This window comes from Alosa sapidissima, chromosome 3 (genome assembly GCF_018492685.1).
Source record: "Alosa sapidissima isolate fAloSap1 chromosome 3, fAloSap1.pri, whole genome shotgun sequence".
NCBI lineage: Eukaryota > Metazoa > Chordata > Actinopteri > Clupeiformes > Clupeidae > Alosa > Alosa sapidissima.
In genome coordinates this window covers 19,491,018-19,510,358 of record NC_055959.1, presented here as the reverse complement: position 1 = coordinate 19,510,358, position 19,341 = coordinate 19,491,018, and the positions used below count along the sequence as shown (strand labels likewise).

The 19,341-nt window shown below is 43.5% G+C and overlaps 1 protein-coding gene across 1 annotated transcript; it reads right to left on the bottom strand.

Annotated features, from left to right (window-relative positions):
• Window positions 1-5,419: 5,419 nt before the first annotated feature.
• Window positions 5,420-19,341, bottom strand: ldlra (low density lipoprotein receptor a). The gene is made up of 18 exons (XM_042086621.1): window positions 19,025-19,341; window positions 14,750-14,872; window positions 14,193-14,315; window positions 13,386-13,763; window positions 12,779-12,901; window positions 12,216-12,338; window positions 11,698-11,817; window positions 11,159-11,284; window positions 10,779-10,950; window positions 10,424-10,651; window positions 9,987-10,105; window positions 9,661-9,800; window positions 9,335-9,476; window positions 9,048-9,191; window positions 8,711-8,941; window positions 8,471-8,551; window positions 8,196-8,362; window positions 5,420-8,088 (listed from the first exon to the last, which is right to left on the bottom strand). The coding sequence occupies exons 1-18, from the start codon at window positions 19,110-19,112 to the stop codon at window positions 8,053-8,055; spliced, it is 2,664 nt and encodes an 887-aa protein (XP_041942555.1). The 5' UTR covers window positions 19,113-19,341; the 3' UTR covers window positions 5,420-8,052.

Here is a 19,341-nt window from a genome sequence, read left to right as displayed (position 1 = left end):
AGTGCTTCCAGGAGCTGTACATGCATTTTAACACAAGTTCAAGGAGGCCTATGTGTGTGACTAACTCTTATTTCATTGTTTCTTAGTAATGAACTCTAATCTCCACAATAATGTGGCAGGAATACAGTGAACATGCTTGAACTGGTAGTTTTCTTTTGGGGGGAAATCCAAAGTGAGTTATAGTCTCTTCCTGTCACACAAATGTCAGACATGTGGAGCAGTTAAGATGATGCTGGTTTTTGCACAATGATCTATTCACGGCGTGTACACTTGAGTATAAAGACGGATAACATTTTAAAGACCCACCCATCATTCCTTTATCTCTCATCCGTATCTTGTGATGATTTCCACAGCTATTTTGTTTGCTTTGTAGATTAGCAGTATTGCTCATAGTCATTTCCCCTCCATAAATACTGTAGCTCCCATACAGCAGATGAGATTAGATTATTAGAATCTCCTCCTTGGGTCTATTTACATTGCAGCCCATAAGGAGGCCTGTCAAATAATAACATATCCCAATGCACAGAGGGGAGCTGACGCAGGAAGCATGTTTATAGAACCTTGTTCAAGTTTTTTCCCCCCTTTCCCCCCCTAATATCATTCTGGGAAGCTTGGACCACTAGGATTTCATGGGGCTTAGAGGAGGCTCTGGGGGAGTAAGGGCCCTGACATTTTTATGAAGTTGGAGGCTCGGGGGTGGGGTGTGTGTGGGGGGGGGGGGGGGGGGGGGGGGGTTATGGGACTTGTGTCTGATGTGTTAGAAGCACAGCATGTAGGCATTTATGTAAGGTAAATTACCGTAGTCTGACATTGACTTAGGTTTTGTCACATTTGTTTGGAACCTCTATTGAATGCCTACAGATAAACATCAAAATCTGGGCCATACTAGACTGACCTCATGCAAAAAAGAGGAGAAAATGTGTTTGATGGGAGGCCTCTGCTTCTATTTAAAAATGTCCTGAAGCACTAAATGTATTGTTTATATAGTCTAAACGCAATGTTGTCTTGTGGTATACGCTTCCTCAGTGGACAGTAATGCAGCTGCTGAACATCTGTTGCCATGCAATGGCAAGTGTCCTTCACTGGCCTCTATCCCTGAATCCCCTCTTGCAATCTCTGGGAAATGTAAATATTTCCACCCTACACTTATAGAGTTGGCAGCAACGCAAAGCACACAGTAAAGAGGTTCAGAGTGCAGAGTGTGCTACATTAATGACGGCTTTGATGTGGCCGCTAACCTGCAGTTGAGGTGGTTTTCCTTTGCCCCAGATTAAGTTTTAGTGATACAGGGCCGTGGTTATAAACACCTAGGGATTGGGCTTGACGCTGATTAAGAGAGGTGGCACTGAATGACACTATAACTAGTTGAGTATTCTAGTTATATTGGATTATAAAGAAACCTGTGACACAAAGACATAAGCTCAAATTGGAATTTTTGAAACACACAAGAGAAGAGTGGATTTGTGTGCATATCTGATCCCAGAATCATTCACAAAATGACAGAGTGATTAAACAATCTAAATTCCTGGAGTGGGGACATCGGAAGGAGGGGTTGCATCAGCTCAGTCAGTCTAACCTACTCAGATTGAATCGCTGGTATATAGCTGGAACACGTCCCATGGCCTCATTCCGCAGGCTCTGTTTGCGTGCTCACGGGGGCCATGGACTCTCTGCCTCCTCATCTGGCCCGGTGCTAATTCTCTCTTTCTCTCGCAGGGGCCCCATTTCCACTGCCCTCTATGGGCAGGCCTCATCTTAAATACTAGTGACAGATCAGCAATGGCTACAATAGCACCCTCACACAGTCCTAGAGCTTTTGTTACAGACACAGATAGTCTCTTTTGGTGGGAAATCAAAAGCCTAAGTTTTTTCCAAAGTACTGTTTTACCTTTTTAATGTAATGTTTTTTTATACACAATAATAGTGTGTAAATCTTTTTGTTGGGCACTAGCACTGCGTATTCATTCACATAAGTGCATTCACACTGATAATTATGATTAAAAAGAGCACTGAAAGTATATGGACGCTTTTCACCCTGAATGATTGCCATTTTGGCTGCGTAGTAGGGGAGGGAGATTATAGACTAACCGATATTGTTTAATTACTAATGCCAAAAAAAATTAGTCTGCATCAGTCCTCTTTCCTCAAATCACTCTGTGGCACTGTTGGTATAACAAATAACTAAATTTTATCTATTGTAGTGTTCATACAGCAATATGTGTGCATGTGTGTGTGGGGGGGGGGCATAACACAGTTTTGGGGGTGTATAATGGCTTAGATTGGAGTGCAACAGCATATTTGGGGACACTGTATGCTATGGCTCCAGGCATCCCAAAGTGCTTGGAGGAGAATGCACTGTAGTTATCAAGTGCAGATTAGGTGCCATTTTACCATGTACTGAAGCTTAATATTCGTGTTTCATTGTGGCCAGGTAGCCCACAATGCTGTGTTCATGACATTCCCAGCTTTGTAAATCCATCCTGTGGGTCTGTGACACCTGACGGACACACACAGAGGGCGGTGTCTTTGTCAGAGAGGCCCATTGACAGGGACTGGTGCCAGCAGGTACTTGGGGAGGGGTCCTGCTTATTACTACACTAGGGGCTCTCATGCAAAAAAATATTTGTCACTTGGAGATAACGACAAGGTGAAATGTCTAGATTGGTACAGTGTGATCACAAAAATATTACCATGACGTGTGGCCTTCAATGTGCTTCGTAGAAATGGTCTTGTGTTATTGGTTAATTATTGATGATGTAAAAGCCTGTGATTCACTAAACTCCCGTGTCATGCTGAGAAAGACAAACAATGTGGGACACTTTGTGTCATTTTCCTTGATGTTTCCAGTGTATGTTAATGCACTATTTTATCGGTAATCAATACCATTTAAAGCACACACTGCTACTAACAACAGCAGTCATGTATTAGCCAATGATTAAAAAATGTAGAACACTAACAGTGGCACAAATGAATATGTGTTTTTTATGGGTATAATAAATCAATTTGCAGTACACTGTAACAGCAACCATGACAACAGGAATATATGTGTTTGCATACTGTGTGTGTGTGTGTGTGTGTGTGTGTGTGTGTGTGTGTGTCTGCGTCTGTGTCTGTGTCTGTGTGTGTGTGTGTGTGTGTGTGTGTGTGTGTGTGTGTGTGTGTGTGTGTGTGTGTGTGTGAGAGAGAGAGAATGGGTATGTGTGATCTTGTTTTCCTTTTGCCATTCAGATCCAAATAAAAGCATTTGTGTGTGTGTGTGTGTGTGTGTGTGTGTGTGTGTGTGTGTGTGTGTGTGTGTGTATGGGTGTGTGTGTGTGAGAGAAAGAGAGAGAGAGAGAGAGAGAAAGTGTTTACCTTTGCTTTACTGGTTTATCACACATCTCCCTCCAATAGCCTTGAACTTTGAGGTGGCGTCTGCAGACGCCCACAGACCACTGCCCTGGAGCTGCAGGTGACCAGAGACCTATTTTCTCTGACCATGTGCTGTTGCTGTGGCCAGCTCCCCAGCAGCCTCTGTGGAGTGCCAGAAACGTGAGACAGCCCATGTGTCCGATAAGCCTAGGTGCTCAGGTGGAGTTGGGGCCGGCTGCACCCACTTGTCAGGTACAAGCCCCTGCCCAGGGAGGGACTCAAGGCACTCTAAATCGCTCCAATACATCAGGATTCTTCAAGGTCATAAGAGATACGAAGGTTTGACAGGTGGGGTTAAAACTGACCGAGAACTGATAATGTACTGTAGGCTGTTATTTGAAGCCAGCTTTCACATTTTTTTTAATAATGGGTACACAAGGATTTAGGTCTTAAATGGTTGTTTCCGTGCAATGTGGACAGTTTCTGTGAGACCACGGTGTTATCAACACTGGGGGTCATGGTTTTATGTCCAGGGGCAGAAGCATAGATAAAAAGCATACCGTTCTATACTCTAAAATCACTTTAAACGAAAGCATCTGTTGTACATACTAGCATAACAGCAGTCGATGCCCGTAACAGTTAGTGACTGACCTTAAAGAGCATTAAATCATTTTTAGTCAATAGATAGATAGATAGATACTTTATTGATCCCCAGGGGAAATTCAAGGTCTCAGCAGCATACAGACAACACAAACACATTCTTTAACAGCAGAAAGAGTAATTAAAGTATATTATATAAAAACACAACTAAGCAATAAGGACAGTAGAAGATAAAGAATATGCTAAATATACTAAAATACAAATTATACTAACTAACACTTAATCTAAATCAATTCTAAAAACAGTATCCACATAGTGGTGATTAATCAATCAGAGGCGCTTGCAATGACTGAGGCAGGGACTGAGCCTGTGATTCTCTGTGCATAGTAAGGTAAGGTAAGGTGCTCTGTGTGAATGTGTGTCATAGTGATAGTGCAATGGTGATAGTGGTCATGGTGATAGTGCAAATGAGTAAGTCCAACAGTGCAACAATGCATAAATAAAGTAAAGTAAAGTCTATATATCTATATATTTAACTATTTTAAGAAAAGGTATAAGTATGGCCACAGTTCGGCTGTGGCATGGAGAGAGGGGTTATACATATGTGCTAATGTGCTAATATAGCACGCAAACAGTGAGGCAGAAAGACAGTGGTAAAAGTGGCTAGTGGACAGACGGTATCCAAACATGGAGGGGGTGAAGAGGCAGACAGACTATGCAGAGAAGTCTATCTCTCCTCTTCCCTTAAGTGAAGCATTGAACAGTTCAATGGCCCTGGGGACAAATGACTTTCTCAGTCTGTCTGTTGTGCAAGGCAGTGAGCGAAGTCTCCAGCTGATCAGGCTCTTCTGATGAGGAGAAGCACTGAACACAGAATGAACTACTTCTTGGTGGCTATCTGAGCAAGAGGTAAACAGGCAAAAACCGCAGTGATCAAGCAAAAGATTGCATTCAATGAATTGTCACTTGTTCAGATAATTTAAATGAAGTTGTGTAAAAAGCTGTCCTACTGTTGACCTTCAGGGTGAAGGATGAAAAAGTTTCTGGGAGCTTATATTAACAGATGTTACTTGTAAACCTGAATGGTCAAACTAACAAAATATTTGATGATACTTATTATCTTATTTTTTTTTATTTAATCCTTTAAAAGCTAAAACAAAGATTTAATTTGAGTATAGTAACTCAAGTATTTAAAGTGACCCGAATCATATACATTCAATTAAGTTCACTGTCAAATAAAACTATTGAGCATTTTCCAAACACGTCTTGTATCTTTCACAACTGAACAATGGACAGCAGAGCAGATAGCAATACATTGGACTGCAATCATCAGGGAAGACATATATGCTCAACACAGCTGGGTAATAAAGCCTATACTGTGTGACATCTACGGGAGTGCTAATCAAAGCTTGACTATAGGTTATTAGTTTTATACTGAGAACACAATGAAATTATGTGAACAGTCAAGTAGGTCTCTTCATTTTTTATTCAATGGACTTCTTCACAATGTTTACCCTGACCATATCCAAGCATTCACCAACATTCAACTACATCTATTCACCAGCACATGTCAAAGATCACTATAAAGACGACACAACCCACAACGTTTGATCAGTACAGCCAATTCTCAAATGCATGCCCTGACAACTATATTTGATTATTTTAATGATTTTAGCAAATGATTGTTGGAATACATTAAGTTGTGTTAAACCATCATTTTGACTGTTATGGGTTTATAGAAGAGATTTTCAATAAAAAAAAAACAAGACTACCTATTTGGAATTGAATGGAAACAGAGTCAGACAGATTTTTTAACACATTTTTATAGTTTTACATCACACAGTTTCGGATTTCACAAACACACCTGGAATTTCTGTATTTACAATGTTAGTCTGACCAATATGTGACATAAATATCAACTCCTGGTATGATTTACAGACAGACGAGAGCACTGTAGAAAAGAATGCCTTCACTGAAATGTATCATTTTAATCAGACAAAATTTGCTTGGATAGTTTGCTGTGTAAACAACTGAGGGTAAACTGTACAGATTTGTTTTTTCAGTCATTTGAAAATACAACATGGAGGTATTTCACAAATGATGTTATGACAGTCAGTTTATATAAAAGTGATTTCACAAAAACAACAGTGATTAAAATGTTTTTAACATTGTCATGACTCATCTTAATGACTGATCTTAATTCCAATTAGAAGGTGATGGAAATGCCATTAGCCAATTTGGACATATTTTTATATAGTCTGTGTTTTCAAATAAATATACAGGAGGCCTTTTTGGAGCATGTTTTTCAATGTACAACAGGGGGGCAGGGATGAAGCACAAACATTTGTAAGTATTTACAGAAAAACATATTTACAAATACACAGAAAAATAACTGTAATCTGAAGGTTGACAATAATTACCGATATCTAGCTGGTTAAAAAAGTGAAATGGTTTTCGCACTCCCTTTTGGCCATAAAATATATGTACATACAAAACGTCTCACCAAAACACCACTAAAATGGTGAGGGTAAAGCATTTACAGACTATGGACATCCTGCCCTCTTTCTCACAATCTCACAAAGCAATGTGTGTAACGCTTTCACACACTCTGGCTACTGTGATGAACAGACAGCCCTATGGGCATCTTCTAATGTAGTTTAATTGGAGATTTATGGAGGTTCCACTTCACAACACTGTGATTTTTCTGCATTTGGCAAATCAGATACATATGTCGTGCAGAATTAAGTGCTCAGTTTCCTTGCATTACAAAAAAACAAGTACAACTATGCTATAATTTTCAAATTTAAGGAATGTTATTGCTTTGTCTAAAAGCACACTCAACCAAAAATGAACATATTGATAAATCTCCATATTAACCAAACTGTAAAAAGATCAGAACAAATAGGAACTAGGGAATTCCCTATGGACTCAACTTTAGATTTAAGGACGGTGTGGATGGACCACCTGAGACACTGTACCATCTAAACAATTAGATTGCACAAACACGAAACGCAGATTAGCACCATTTAAATCACTGCATTGACCTGCATTTGAACTATCCCTACCAGCACTCCACAGACAATGTGATATATTACGTATAAATACAACACAAAAGGTGGAATGCTCCCTAGCCAAAGTAAACTGCATTTAAATCAAGGCACAGACAGAATAGCTTATTGGCACTTTGTTTTGTTGAGGCAAGTAAAAATCCAGTGAAGCCTATTTGTCAGTTTAGCCTGTGGGTTGGACTTAGCTAGCCATTGAAAAACATTCAAACTAGTGTTCGCTCTTACGGGTTTCATGTGGTTTGTATTTTACATATACAACTATATCTGCCTTGAGGCAGTTCAAGACCTTGCTTTCGTAAGGTAGAGGTAGTGCACAATACACTCTAAGAAGCATATTAAAGCATTCCAGGTGTACTGGACGCAAATGCATGGTCTACATTCTCTTCTCCTCACTTCTCAGGGAACTACAGGGCTTTCAACGGGCTCCTTGTAAAAGTGGTTCCATAGTAACACACACACACACACACACACACACACACACACACACACACACACACACACACACACACACACACACACACCCAGACAGACATACACACAAACACACACATACACACACACACACACACACACACACACACAAACACTTCACAAAATCCTAAATGTATTCACATCTAGATACCAGACTGGTATTGCTTCCCACTGATTTGTGCATTAAACAAAAACATCTAGAACCTAGAACATTTGAGGTCTTCTTCAAGCTGAGGGGGACGAAACGTTGAAACATGGAACGACACAATTTGCTTTAATGTCCCCATGGGGACACAATAGGCCCTGTCCTATCAATCAGGGACTGCTACATTGACCGAAGGCCCTGCCCCAAGTACCCTGTAGGGGTAATTTATGGCTGTCATCCTAAAGTAATGTTCACAGTATTTTGGTCATGGTGGGTCTGCAATAAAACTGGATATGTTGTTCCCTCTTTCCAAGAAGCTTAGAAAGAAAAGGACCTCCAAGAACCTCCATATAAATCATGGCTTTGATCTTCATCCCGCCTCATTTCCACTGACAGACATGGTCACCAATGCAGACATCAAGGCATCTCATCGTCCAGGCTGACTACCTGCCGCTGGAACAAAATGCATCTGTTAGCAAGGCTATGACTGATACACTGGCTAGCAGTTAGCGCAGCACTTCTGGCCAAAGGTCAAAGATCTGCAATGCAATGTCACTTACAACAGGATAAATGTAGCCGTCTGAATTGTTTCGGCATATGTGGACTTGGTCTTCCGTGGTCTTCTGGTACACAGGGTTGTCAAAGTGAATAGTATTGGTGTTCTTCAGCTTCCAGTGTCTCCACAGGTACATGGCCCCGAAGCCGAAAGCCACTAGACATACGAGCGCTTTAGGAGAAACCATGAGAGAATATTTTTGAGTTTGTGCTGGGCAGACTTTTGAAGTCCAATATTTGGAGAGTCCAATAATATGGCTTTGAGCAGTCAATATCCTACCTATTGGCATTGCGATGTAGAGGGTCATGGAATTTGAGGGAGCTTTCTCAGGAACGACTACTGCTACTCCATTTGGTTTGTCTGCAATATGGAGAGAATGTATATCAGCAAAGAAGAAACTCGCTTATCGCATTTTAACAGTTTTTAGATCACTATGTTGCTTTCATACCAAAAGGAACTGAAATCCAACCAAATATGAGCAACTGAATCTCTTCAGGAGCATTCAGTCTCCTGTCATACCTGGTTGAGTGGTGGCAGGGACCTCTGTAGCGGTCTCAGGGACTTTTGGTCTCTCTGGCTGGGTGGGTCTGGCTGGAGGTGCAGGCTGGCCAGTGGTTCTGACTTTAAGGGGTGGTGCGCGACTGGTGACTGGAACTTTGGGCTGCACAGGAGGTGACACAGACACTTTGGGCTCAACGGGAGGTGGTTCAGTAACATTGGGCTCAACGGGAGGTGGCACAGTCACTGGAGCTGCATGGAAGAAAACGATCACAAAGTCAAGAGTGAGATCTGGAAGAGATTGACATCTGGGAGGTCTTCCAGGTTGCTTCTGTAAGAGGCATCAAAACTGACTTACCTGGAACACACTTTCTCATGTCTTTAGCCAGAACCATGTGGTCAGGACAGGCACAGGTATACTTTGGAGAGTATCTGGACACCTGTGGAGCAGCTAGACACAGGAACTCACACCCTCCATTGCTCCCTCGGCACCAATTAATACCTGAGATTACAGAGAGAGTTGAATCATTACTGTTCTTCTGCATCATTTCCTTTTTCAATGAGTATATTATATCAAAGGATGCTTGTAACATGGTTGTATGGATGTGTAATATATCACATAAAGCTACACATATAGCTCCATACCTGTGGGTTGCTTGAGGTTATGGTACAGCACAACATCCTCAGGTGATGTCAGGTGTTCTGCCACTGGGGTGATGTCCCTGCCTGTGACACGGTTGGCACTCAGGATGGCGTTCTGGTTGACGTCTGTCCAGAAGACTTTCTCCTGTGACCAACAGGAAATGACACATGGGTTCACAGGGAGTTCATCAGTCATACAGCATCCCACTGGACACTGAGACTTGTACTCGTAATGCAGCATAGTAGGTTTCAGGAATCAGGTGGATATAAATGGAGGTTCATAGTTATAGATGGAAGCATATCTGAAAGGACAAAGACACCCTGCTCACCTCAAACACAGCGACGCTGAGGGGATGGGCCAGCCTCTGCTTGTCTACGATGAGGGTGCGACGGCCACCTCCCTGGATATCAATACTGGAAAGGGTGTGCAGCTTTGAGTCCACCCAGTACAGACGCTGGTTCAGCAAGTCTAAAGAGGGGACAGGAGAGCAAGACATCGTGAGACCAGATCTAGTTTATTCCATCTGACAATGATAACAGCCAAAGGATGCTTAGAAGTGATGACTAAATGAGTGCAGGGTCAGTCAGTGGTATCCGTATGTGGTTTGGATTGGTTCAGTGTGGCAAGGCAGCACCAATCTAAATGAATATTCACCAAGGGTGATGCCATTGGGCCACACTATGTCATCCACCACCAGGTCACTGCGGTCCCCTCCATTCAAGCCTGCCTTCTCAATCCGTGCAGGATTTCCCCAGTCAGTCCAGTACATGAAGCTGGGAAGCACAAATACAAATGGCACATTCCCACGTATGTTAAAAATAGGCAGAGTTTGGGAGTCACGGGGGCAAGAGTAAATTCATGCTATAATCTGGCTTGACCTGTGCTGATAACACTTGTTTGCTCTGCCTTGTAGCTGAAAGAATAAGGCAAACTAGCAAAGGCTGACAAACACAAAATATGGGGTGGGAGAATATCTGTGTGTGGACTAAGCTGGAAAGAAATCAAATCAATCAAATCTCTGCTGATAGCTGAGCGTTATCTTCATTCAATGTCCCTGTCAAATGAGATTTGGAGGTTTTCATGGAACCTACTTGCGAATTGGATCCACCACAATGGCACGAGGCTTGGCCAGGCCCTCCTTGAAGAGGGTTTTTCGACGACTTCCATCGACTGTCGCCACGGAGATGGAGCCACGGAGGCTATCGGTCCAGTAGATGGTCCCATGGACCCAGTCCACAGCAAGGCCTTCAGGCGCATCGATACTTTCGCCAATGACCACGCTGTGTTTGGAGGAATCTAAGGCTGTGTCCATGGAGGTTCTAGGATGTAAGGTGACAGAAGAAAGACCACAGATAAAAAATCTGGATTTTGTCACAGACATTGCAAAAATTACATTTCATGTCTTATTGAAGAAGATGAAGGACAATAAGGTAATAAGATATTTACTTGTAGATCTTCTTATGGGAAATGTCAGACCAGAAGATCTCCTTGGAGGCCACATTCATATCCAGAGCCACCACGTTCTTCAGCCGAGGGATGACACGGACATACTCGCTGCGGTCCAGCGTCATCTTCCTCACCTCATGGCGATTGGTAAAGAACAGGTAGGCCACCGTACCTGCCAGATCCCCAACACAATTGGATTACAAACTCAACATTGTGAGTTATTAAGTAATTGCATGCACCAAGTAGCATGGCCGTGTAGTGTTAGCAGAGACGGTTAAAGCGGAGCTAGTAATCAAAGATCTTTGGTGTTAGTATCAATTACAGTCCATTACAGTACAGTGTAAGTAATGTAACATGGAAGGCCTTATGGTGTCACCTACCAGTGGCTTTGCAGGCTTTGGTGGAGGGGTCAATCTGATAGCCCTCTTTACATTCACACTTGTAGCTACCGACCAGGTTGATGCAAATCTGGCTGCACACGTCTGGGTTGGCACATTCATCGATATCTGTGTAGAGTTCGAAACAGGGCCATGGTTACATTTAACCTACCAAAATCAGGCAATAGTTTGACAATGTTGAGTCAGAAGGGTGAGGGTACATTGTGTGTACAAAGCACTGCATGTACTTTTATGCTGTGCCTTCTCCCATAGAGGGCCATTCATTTTGGTGCCTGCCCACAAAAAAGTAAACACAACCCAAGTGCAAGGGTCAGATGTCCAGTCTCTGGTCCTGACCAATGACCTCACTAAAAAAATATCTAGCTGTGATGCAAGTATTTAGTTTAAAAGAGTGTCCATCTGAATGGTCTCATCTGAATTGCCCCTTTGTCTCTGACCGAAATCCATATGAAATGTGCAAATCATATTTGGTGCCTGCGTGAGAGTATGTGTGAGAATCCTCAAGCACTTGGGAGACTGACCTTCACAGCGTTTCTTGTCCACTAGACGGAAACCAGAGGGACACATACACTCATATCCAATCTTCAGGTCGTTGCAAATATGTGAGCACCCTCCATTGTTGTACAGGCACTCGTTGGTATCTGCATAGGAGACAAAATGCCATATGATATCACTGCCTATGCCTGGAAACACAGTGTAAACAGACTCCTCCAGTCCCAGTCCAATAAATCAAGACCTGTCAGAATGACACTGCATAATCTGTGACCGAATGCAGCCAGTCATTTTAACTCTCCCAGCAATTCCACTGGCCATGAGCCACAGACTACTGCTAACGTCCATGCCTGGTGTGTGTGGGCTTCTTTGTTTTCTGAAAATCTTCTTGTGGGCTGCTGGCTATAGCTGTGGGCTGAACTACTGTCACTGGTCTCTGTATGGACAAGCACCGGAGAAACCGGCTCTGCACATTGATCAGGGCCTGATCCAGACATTGATCAGAGCTTAATCCAGACACTGATCTGCTGCCTGGGGAGCTACTCACCGCACTCTCGGAGCGGCTCGTCGGACCAGTCCCTGCAGTCGCGCTGCTTGTTGCACACCTTCTCCATGCTGATGCACTCCCCACTGCGGCACTTGAACCTGGACGGGGCCACGCAGTGGGAGACTGCCGGAGAAGAGCAGAGGCACAGAGAGAGAGAGAGATGGAGAGAGAGAGAGGAGAGAGAGATGGAGAGAGAGAGAGGAGAGAGAGATGGAGAGAAAGAGAGGAGAGAGAGATGGAGAGAGAGATAGAGAGAAAGAGAGGAGAGAGAGGGAAGTGAGACACTGAAAGATCAGGAATTGTGTGTTGGCTAACGCAGAGGCACTCCTGTGCATAATGAGAGAGGATCGTGAGGGAGAAATGTGCAAAAAAGTCAAAAATCCTCATCATCACATCTGTATACACAGATATTTCACATTTGGTTTAAAAACCACTGAAATCTGAATCTTGAAATAGATTAATATTTCCACTGATCTAGTACATGAAAATTAGTAATCCTAGTAATTAAGCATGGCGTGAGCTGTGTATGAAGAGGTTGGTGAGAGTAGAGAAGAGGTGCGTACCATTGACACAGCCCATCTCATCACTCATGTCTTTGCAGTCATAGACGTGGTTACACTGACGGCTGCCATGGATGCAGGTTCCATCTCCACACTGGAACTCGTCTGGGCGGCAGGTGGTGTGTGCTAAAGGCAGAGCAGAGAGGTGAGACGAGTATGACTTTCATCCTTTATCTTATCCATTCTCTATCTAGCATGGTATTTTATCCCCATCTTTATAGTTTATCACTTGGAAAAGCCTAAATGTTTAAAACAAATCTTGTCTGAGTGTCTGAATGTAAATTAAAATTCTTGTCTGAATCGTCTGAACATTTCAGTCTGAAGAAAATATTTAAGAACAGAAAACATCAAAGCTCTAGTTTGGGAAGATCTTCAGGTCTCACAGGATATGACAGGAAAGTGTCAAAACAAAGAAACAGAACCACTGCAGCTGGAGTGGGCAGTCTTGACTAAAAAGACGTGCATGGTCTAGCCGACCATGCAGCCGACCGACAGACTACCTGACTCCACTACTATGACCAACTAATGCCAGTCCTAATGCTTAACTGAACTGAGTATCGGTCCCTCTGGTCATCAGGTCATCTTTAGACACAGAGAGGTCTTCACTCACTGCAGTTGCTCTCGTCCGAGCGATCCAGGCAGTCGTCTCCGCCGTCGCACCTCCAGCTCTTGTGGACGCACTCGCCGCTGCCGCAGTGGAACTCCTGGGCGGTGCAGGGCCGGGTGGGCGGCGGCTTGGGCTGCGTGCCGCACGTCTCGGGGGCCTCGTCCGAGCCATCGGTGCAGTCGGCGTCGCCGTCGCAGACCCACAGGCGGGGCACGCACTGCGAGTTCTTGCAGCGGAAGGAGATCGAGCTGCAGGTGGCGGCCGGGCAGGACGCCTCGTCGCCGCCGTCGTCGCAGTCGGCTTCCTCGTCGCATACAAAGGACGCCGAGACGCACTGGCCACTGGGGCATCGGAACTCGTTGTTGGTGCACTGCTTTGGAGCTGGCAGCGGGTGAGGTTGGGTTGGGAGAGAACACAGACACAGAGGGGAGTCAATGAGGGAGCAGATCATTGAAAAGGTGTCTCGGCCCCAGCTGTGGCGCAACTGGCTGGGGCACCTGCACCGTACGCCGGCGACCCGGTGGTCGATTCCCGCCCTGTGGTCCTTTCCGGATCCCACCCTGACTCTCTCTCCCACTCGCTTCCTGTCATTCTCTACTGTCCTGTCACATTAAAGGCATAAAAAAAAGCCAAAAAATATATACTGTCTCTATATTTTCCGGGGTTGTGCGTACAAAACTTCTACATTACACAGTAAATCTCAGGATTTGAAATAAAACAATTTTTTCCAACACGATATAAATGTCATTGATTAGGCTGATAATCTCATTGATGCCAAAAGGGAGTTGAGGGAGGTCAGCAGCCACTCACCACATCCTTCCTCGTCAGCAGCGTTATCACAGTCAGCTTTGCCGTCACAGAGCCACAGAGTGGGCACACACTGGTTGAGCCGCCCACCGCAGCTAAACTCTGTTGACCTGCACGTCTTGGCCACTGGGGGAGATACAGCAAAGGGAATGTGAGAAAGAGGACCTCTATTCCCAGTTCTGTAACTGTGTAACGCATAGGCTCTGTATGGCATGTAGTTATACTTATGCACTCCATGAATGATGAAATTAGCAAAAGTGTGAGGAAGCTAATCACAAATGTATGTAGGCTAAATCAAAGACTTCTGGAGTGCTGTGAGTTGTAATGTGAATATGTGTGTTGCAAATGTATAGTCAGAATTTGTCATATATATATATTATACATTTGTTATATATTATACATATATTTGTCAAATATATATATATATATATATATATATATATATATATATATATATATATACATATCTTATATATTTCACCACTAATGAATAACTGTATTCAAATTATATTGCTCATATAATATTGCTCATGTTCTGCGACAGAGGTGAGGACACTCACTGCAGACAGCTGGCAGCTCGTCAGTGCCATCACCACAGTCGTCCGTGCCGTCACACGCCCACCTCAGGGGGATGCACTTGCCATTACCACACTGAAAGTGCTTGGTGTCACATGTGACTGTCTCTGTCAAATAAAAAGATTACAAGGGGCTTAAGTCATTATCGAACCATTGACTACCCAAGAAATATGATAAAAGAAATTACTCTTTCAGGAGGATATGTTTATGATGCAGGGCTTTATCACCTTACCAAGTGGTGTTTTATGACTTTATCAACTCACACCCCATGGTTATCCCAAACTATCAGTGCTCTCACATATCTTCCCTTTTCCATGGAACTTGGCAGTTCAAACACACAGCACACAATCTCACAGGCAACAGTGTGATAACAGTGCGTAGAGTTCAGCTACCCCAGTGCAGATAAGACAGAATGATCTTGTGCGGTGAGCAACCTGCCCCTTCCACTCTGACATATCAACACAGGCCTGTTTACAAGGACTGCCAGTCCCACCACCACACCACAGCTAAATCTCAGCTCATCCCTGAGTACAACCATATGGCTGCCCACGCAATGTCCAGGCATGTCTGTTTGTGTCTAGGTGGGGTTGTCTCGTTTGTGGTCGATTGGTGTGGTACTGATTTAGCTTGAGTCGATGCAGTCAGGAGGCAACAGTGTATATGCTGGTGTGGAGTTATTGAGGTTGAAGGTGGGGATTGGAGTTAACCCTTAACCCTTAAAGGAGTACCGTGTGATGTGTCAGCTGGTAGACCAGAGCTGAAGAATGGCTGAATTAATGGGCACAATGTAAATGGACATTGTAGGCACAAACAGTTTATAACTCATGCACCATCAAATAATTGAATTCATTGAATTCATTGAATTCAACATAGAATTTTAGAACCTTGAATTGTTGCGGAACTTAGAATGTTCAAAAACCTATACCTTTAAGGGTTAAAGGTGTAGGTTTTTGAACGTTCTAAGTTCCGCAACAATTCAAGGTTCTAAAATTCTATGTTGAATTCAATGAACCCAGATATTCTTTAGAACGTTCATTTCCCAACATTCCAGTCACACCGGTGTGACGGTACTCCTTTAAGGGTTAAGGAGTGGAATAGATTGGTTGGGGGGGGGGGACACATCCAGTTGGCACATATGTTCCTCAAGCAGCTGAGATACAGAAGTGTGTTATAGAAGACTATTACAGGCCCTGAGAAAATATGAAGAGATATGAAGTCAGGAGAATTGCATAGATTAGTCTCATTCTCCTGCCAAATGTTTATGGATAGCCATCAACAAAGACTTGCTATGCAGTCCCCCACCCCATCACCATATTCAGTGAGGTGGGAGAGCTGTGAATGGAGTGGTAATGACTGGCCACCGACCCTCCTGGGACATGTCAGGGTCACGCCGATGCCCAGGGAATCCCACTTCAGGGGCCCCAGGGCATGGTCACCTGCTCCTGACATCCATGGCGAGGGAGGAGCAAACCAATCGCACCATCGCCTGCCAACTGGACCGACTGTGACTGGACATTCTGCATAATTACGACTCAGACTGGGGTGGAGCCAATGTTCCCCATGGACTTTGAGAGGCATGGTAAAAATATGATGTGTCAGCTGGTAGACCAGAGCTGAAGAATGGCTGAATTAATGGGCACAATGTAAATGGACATTGTAGGCACAAACAGTTTATAACTCATGCACCATCAAATAATACAGTGGCATATTTTGAATATGGGCAATTCCGCGCAAAACTGTCACATCCATAACACCAACCCAATGCCATGGTATTTAGTTGCCGTTATGGGCGTGACAGTTTTGCATGGAATTGCCCATATATTGCATAACTCCAGATTCTAACACTACATTAAAATGGTTGGAGATGGAGAAATGAGTTCTCAAGTTGTGCTAAACAAATTTACCTGGTACGCAAAAACAAAAAAAGAATCAGGGTCAAACGACAGTGAGTTGAATAGAAACAGTCTTGTAAATGCATGTAGTTTCCCTCATGTGTTGGGGGGCTGTCATCATTCATCATGGTTGTGAATGGCGAGAGCCTGCTTCTGCACCCCCCCATGGCCACTAATGAGTCCCTCTCTCACTAGCTCCACGGTTGCCATGGAGTTGAATGTGCCCACGGCTGTGGCCTCTCTTCCACGCCTCTACAGTCTCAGCGCAGGCCCCATTCATTCACCTGCACCTACATTTGCTCACTCGTCTATCTACCAGTCATCATCTGTTTGCACTCTATTTAACTGCTCATGGCTCGCCCCTGGCTTCCCCTGAACTTCACCCCAATCTCCTTTATCCAGGAGATACAGGAGATCTTGTGGAGACTGTTTACAATGGTGTCAACGACAGGCAGGCCACCAGGGAACAGCCATTTCTACCAGTTTAGAATTTACCAATATCTGGCTCACCCTTAGAGAAGAGGGCAAACCTTTATCTCAAGCTACTCTAAGAAATCATGGCATGGACAGTTCAGGGAGTTAGCCATCATATTTGAGCGTGGATATAATAACCTCTATGCTCGCAAAAGATAGAGTAACTATAATTTATGTTCATGAGTGTCACACGTGATGAAGATAGGAGGCTTGTCTAAGGTCTTGCCTGTGACTTAGTGACGTGTACAGATTAGCTCAAGGCCAAGTGGCAAGTGTACCGCCTAGAGAAGTCGTGAGCTTGTCTGGAACTGTAGCTAAGTGTCAGATAAAGCCCCAGTGAGCAGCTAATGTTGAGTGACAGATACTACCCACCACTCTGAGCTTCCACTGTTGTGTCTGCTCAAGCAAAGTCTCACATTACATTAGAGGTGCCCCCACAACCCCCAAATGAGGCTGACTTCCCTTCCTAGAAAGGCTCAAGCAAAGGAATGCACTTCTGTGTATTGTCAGGGTGAAAGGAAACCATCTGTAAAAGAAACTGGAATCTTTGAGTATATTTTGCTATAATGAAACCCACTTTGTGAAAGGCAAAGGGCGGAGTGAGGATCAGCCCAAAAATATTATTTTAGACAACGAAATTTGTATCCAAGTGTGTATTTTGAGAAGGTGTAATCTCAAGATCAAAGACCAGGTATTTATAGAGGTTAATCTGGTCACTCACAAAAACATGTCCATGGCCTTCACCGCACAAAGAGGTATGGGGACAGAGCAGAGTGCCTCGCTCTGAGTATCTGGTTCATATGATTCATTAAACATCCAGTGGGTCTCAAAAAGAACACCAACTAATCCTCTCTAATTTCTTGTATGCCTGAGGCTGACAACAGACAACATCCTTCCGAGTGATCGAGTCAAACAAGCAAACACTCTCCAATTGGACAATAGACAATAAGGACATCGGGCCTGAGTTTGACTGAACAAACAGCTTCCCAGAGACCACGACTAGGCTGTCATACAGTGCTGGAAACAGACAATACTCTGTTGTCACTGAAAATAAATCTTACGGACTTGACCAGTTCCAACACGTTCCTGGTTCTCTGCGTTCATTGCCATTCATATGGAATGAGACCTCGTTAGAAAAAGAGGACAAGACAAATAAAGTAATGTTTACCTAGTAATGTGTGTCTGTTTATCTGGAATGAGGTTGGTGGCGGAGAAAAGGTGTATTACGCATGACGCACTTACAGCTATATTGCGTTGCTTAGGATATTTAGCAATTATCGCATGTTTTTCCCTCCGCTATCTTGACTCAAGGTGACGCATGGACGCAGATAGCCTACTTTCCTTCGTGAGTAGTAGACGCCCATACAATTGGTAACTGCCACCTGCCAATTTCTCCAGGACGCAGTTTTACAAGACCCTAACATGCCTGTCGGCCAGAGAGCATGCACGCTCAATGGAATATGGCGCTAAATGAATTGTAAGTTGCCCTAACTAATACAACATATTTTAATGCACGAAAACAAACTTTTGCTGAATTTTGTCTAGTCATCCAAAATCGACCTAAAATAAGGGCCACTTTGACCTACATTCATTCAGGTAATCCCTCCCCCACAATCTCGCCTGCTGGTAGAAGGTAAGAGCACCAACGAAGAAAATGTGAGAATGTATAAATAATTAATTTAAACCAGACAATAGCATAATAATTGGACAGTTAATGACACTGAAATTGACCATTTAGAACAATATTCCATATGATACTGGGCCACCTTTACAGAGGCTATAAGATGTAGCCTACATGATGCAAGATAATATGTTGGCAACTCTGTACACAATTAATTAAAATTCTTATTATGGATTTCATTTTTATACTAAGGGTTCAGAATTTCTACTTACGTCCTTTCACGGCGTTGATGATGGTGGTGATCACAAAAAACGCAACAAAAGTTCGTTTCAGGACTTGAAAATTAATTATTAACCGCATCTCCGTTTGAAGTTTTTGCAGTTAGACAAGAAACAAATAATTTTACCACCTATTTGATTCAAGTTAATTAAAAAGTTCACCAGCGTTGTAGTTTACTTTTGTGTACGATGTCTATGAAATAAAATGTGTGATATTGGCAGTTAGCCTAAGTGTAAATCTGCATCCACTCCTGTTAGCTGATGCTCTGTGCACTCTGAGCGCTGCCGCTGAGGTTAAGTGAGGATGCCGA

Excerpts from the sequence above, each read along its gene's own strand:
- ldlra (XM_042086621.1), bottom strand. The coding sequence starts at position 19,112 with ATGCGGTTAATAATTAATTTTCAAGTCCTGAAACGAACTTTTGTTGCG. Across the intron at positions 10,106-10,423 it reads GTGGTGGATCCAATTCGCAA|CTTCATGTACTGGACTGACT; the intron begins GTAGGTTCCATG and ends TGTGCTTCCCAG. Across the intron at positions 8,363-8,470 it reads CTACATCGCAATGCCAATAG|CGCTCGTATGTCTAGTGGCT; the intron begins GTAGGATATTGA and ends TTTCTCCTAAAG.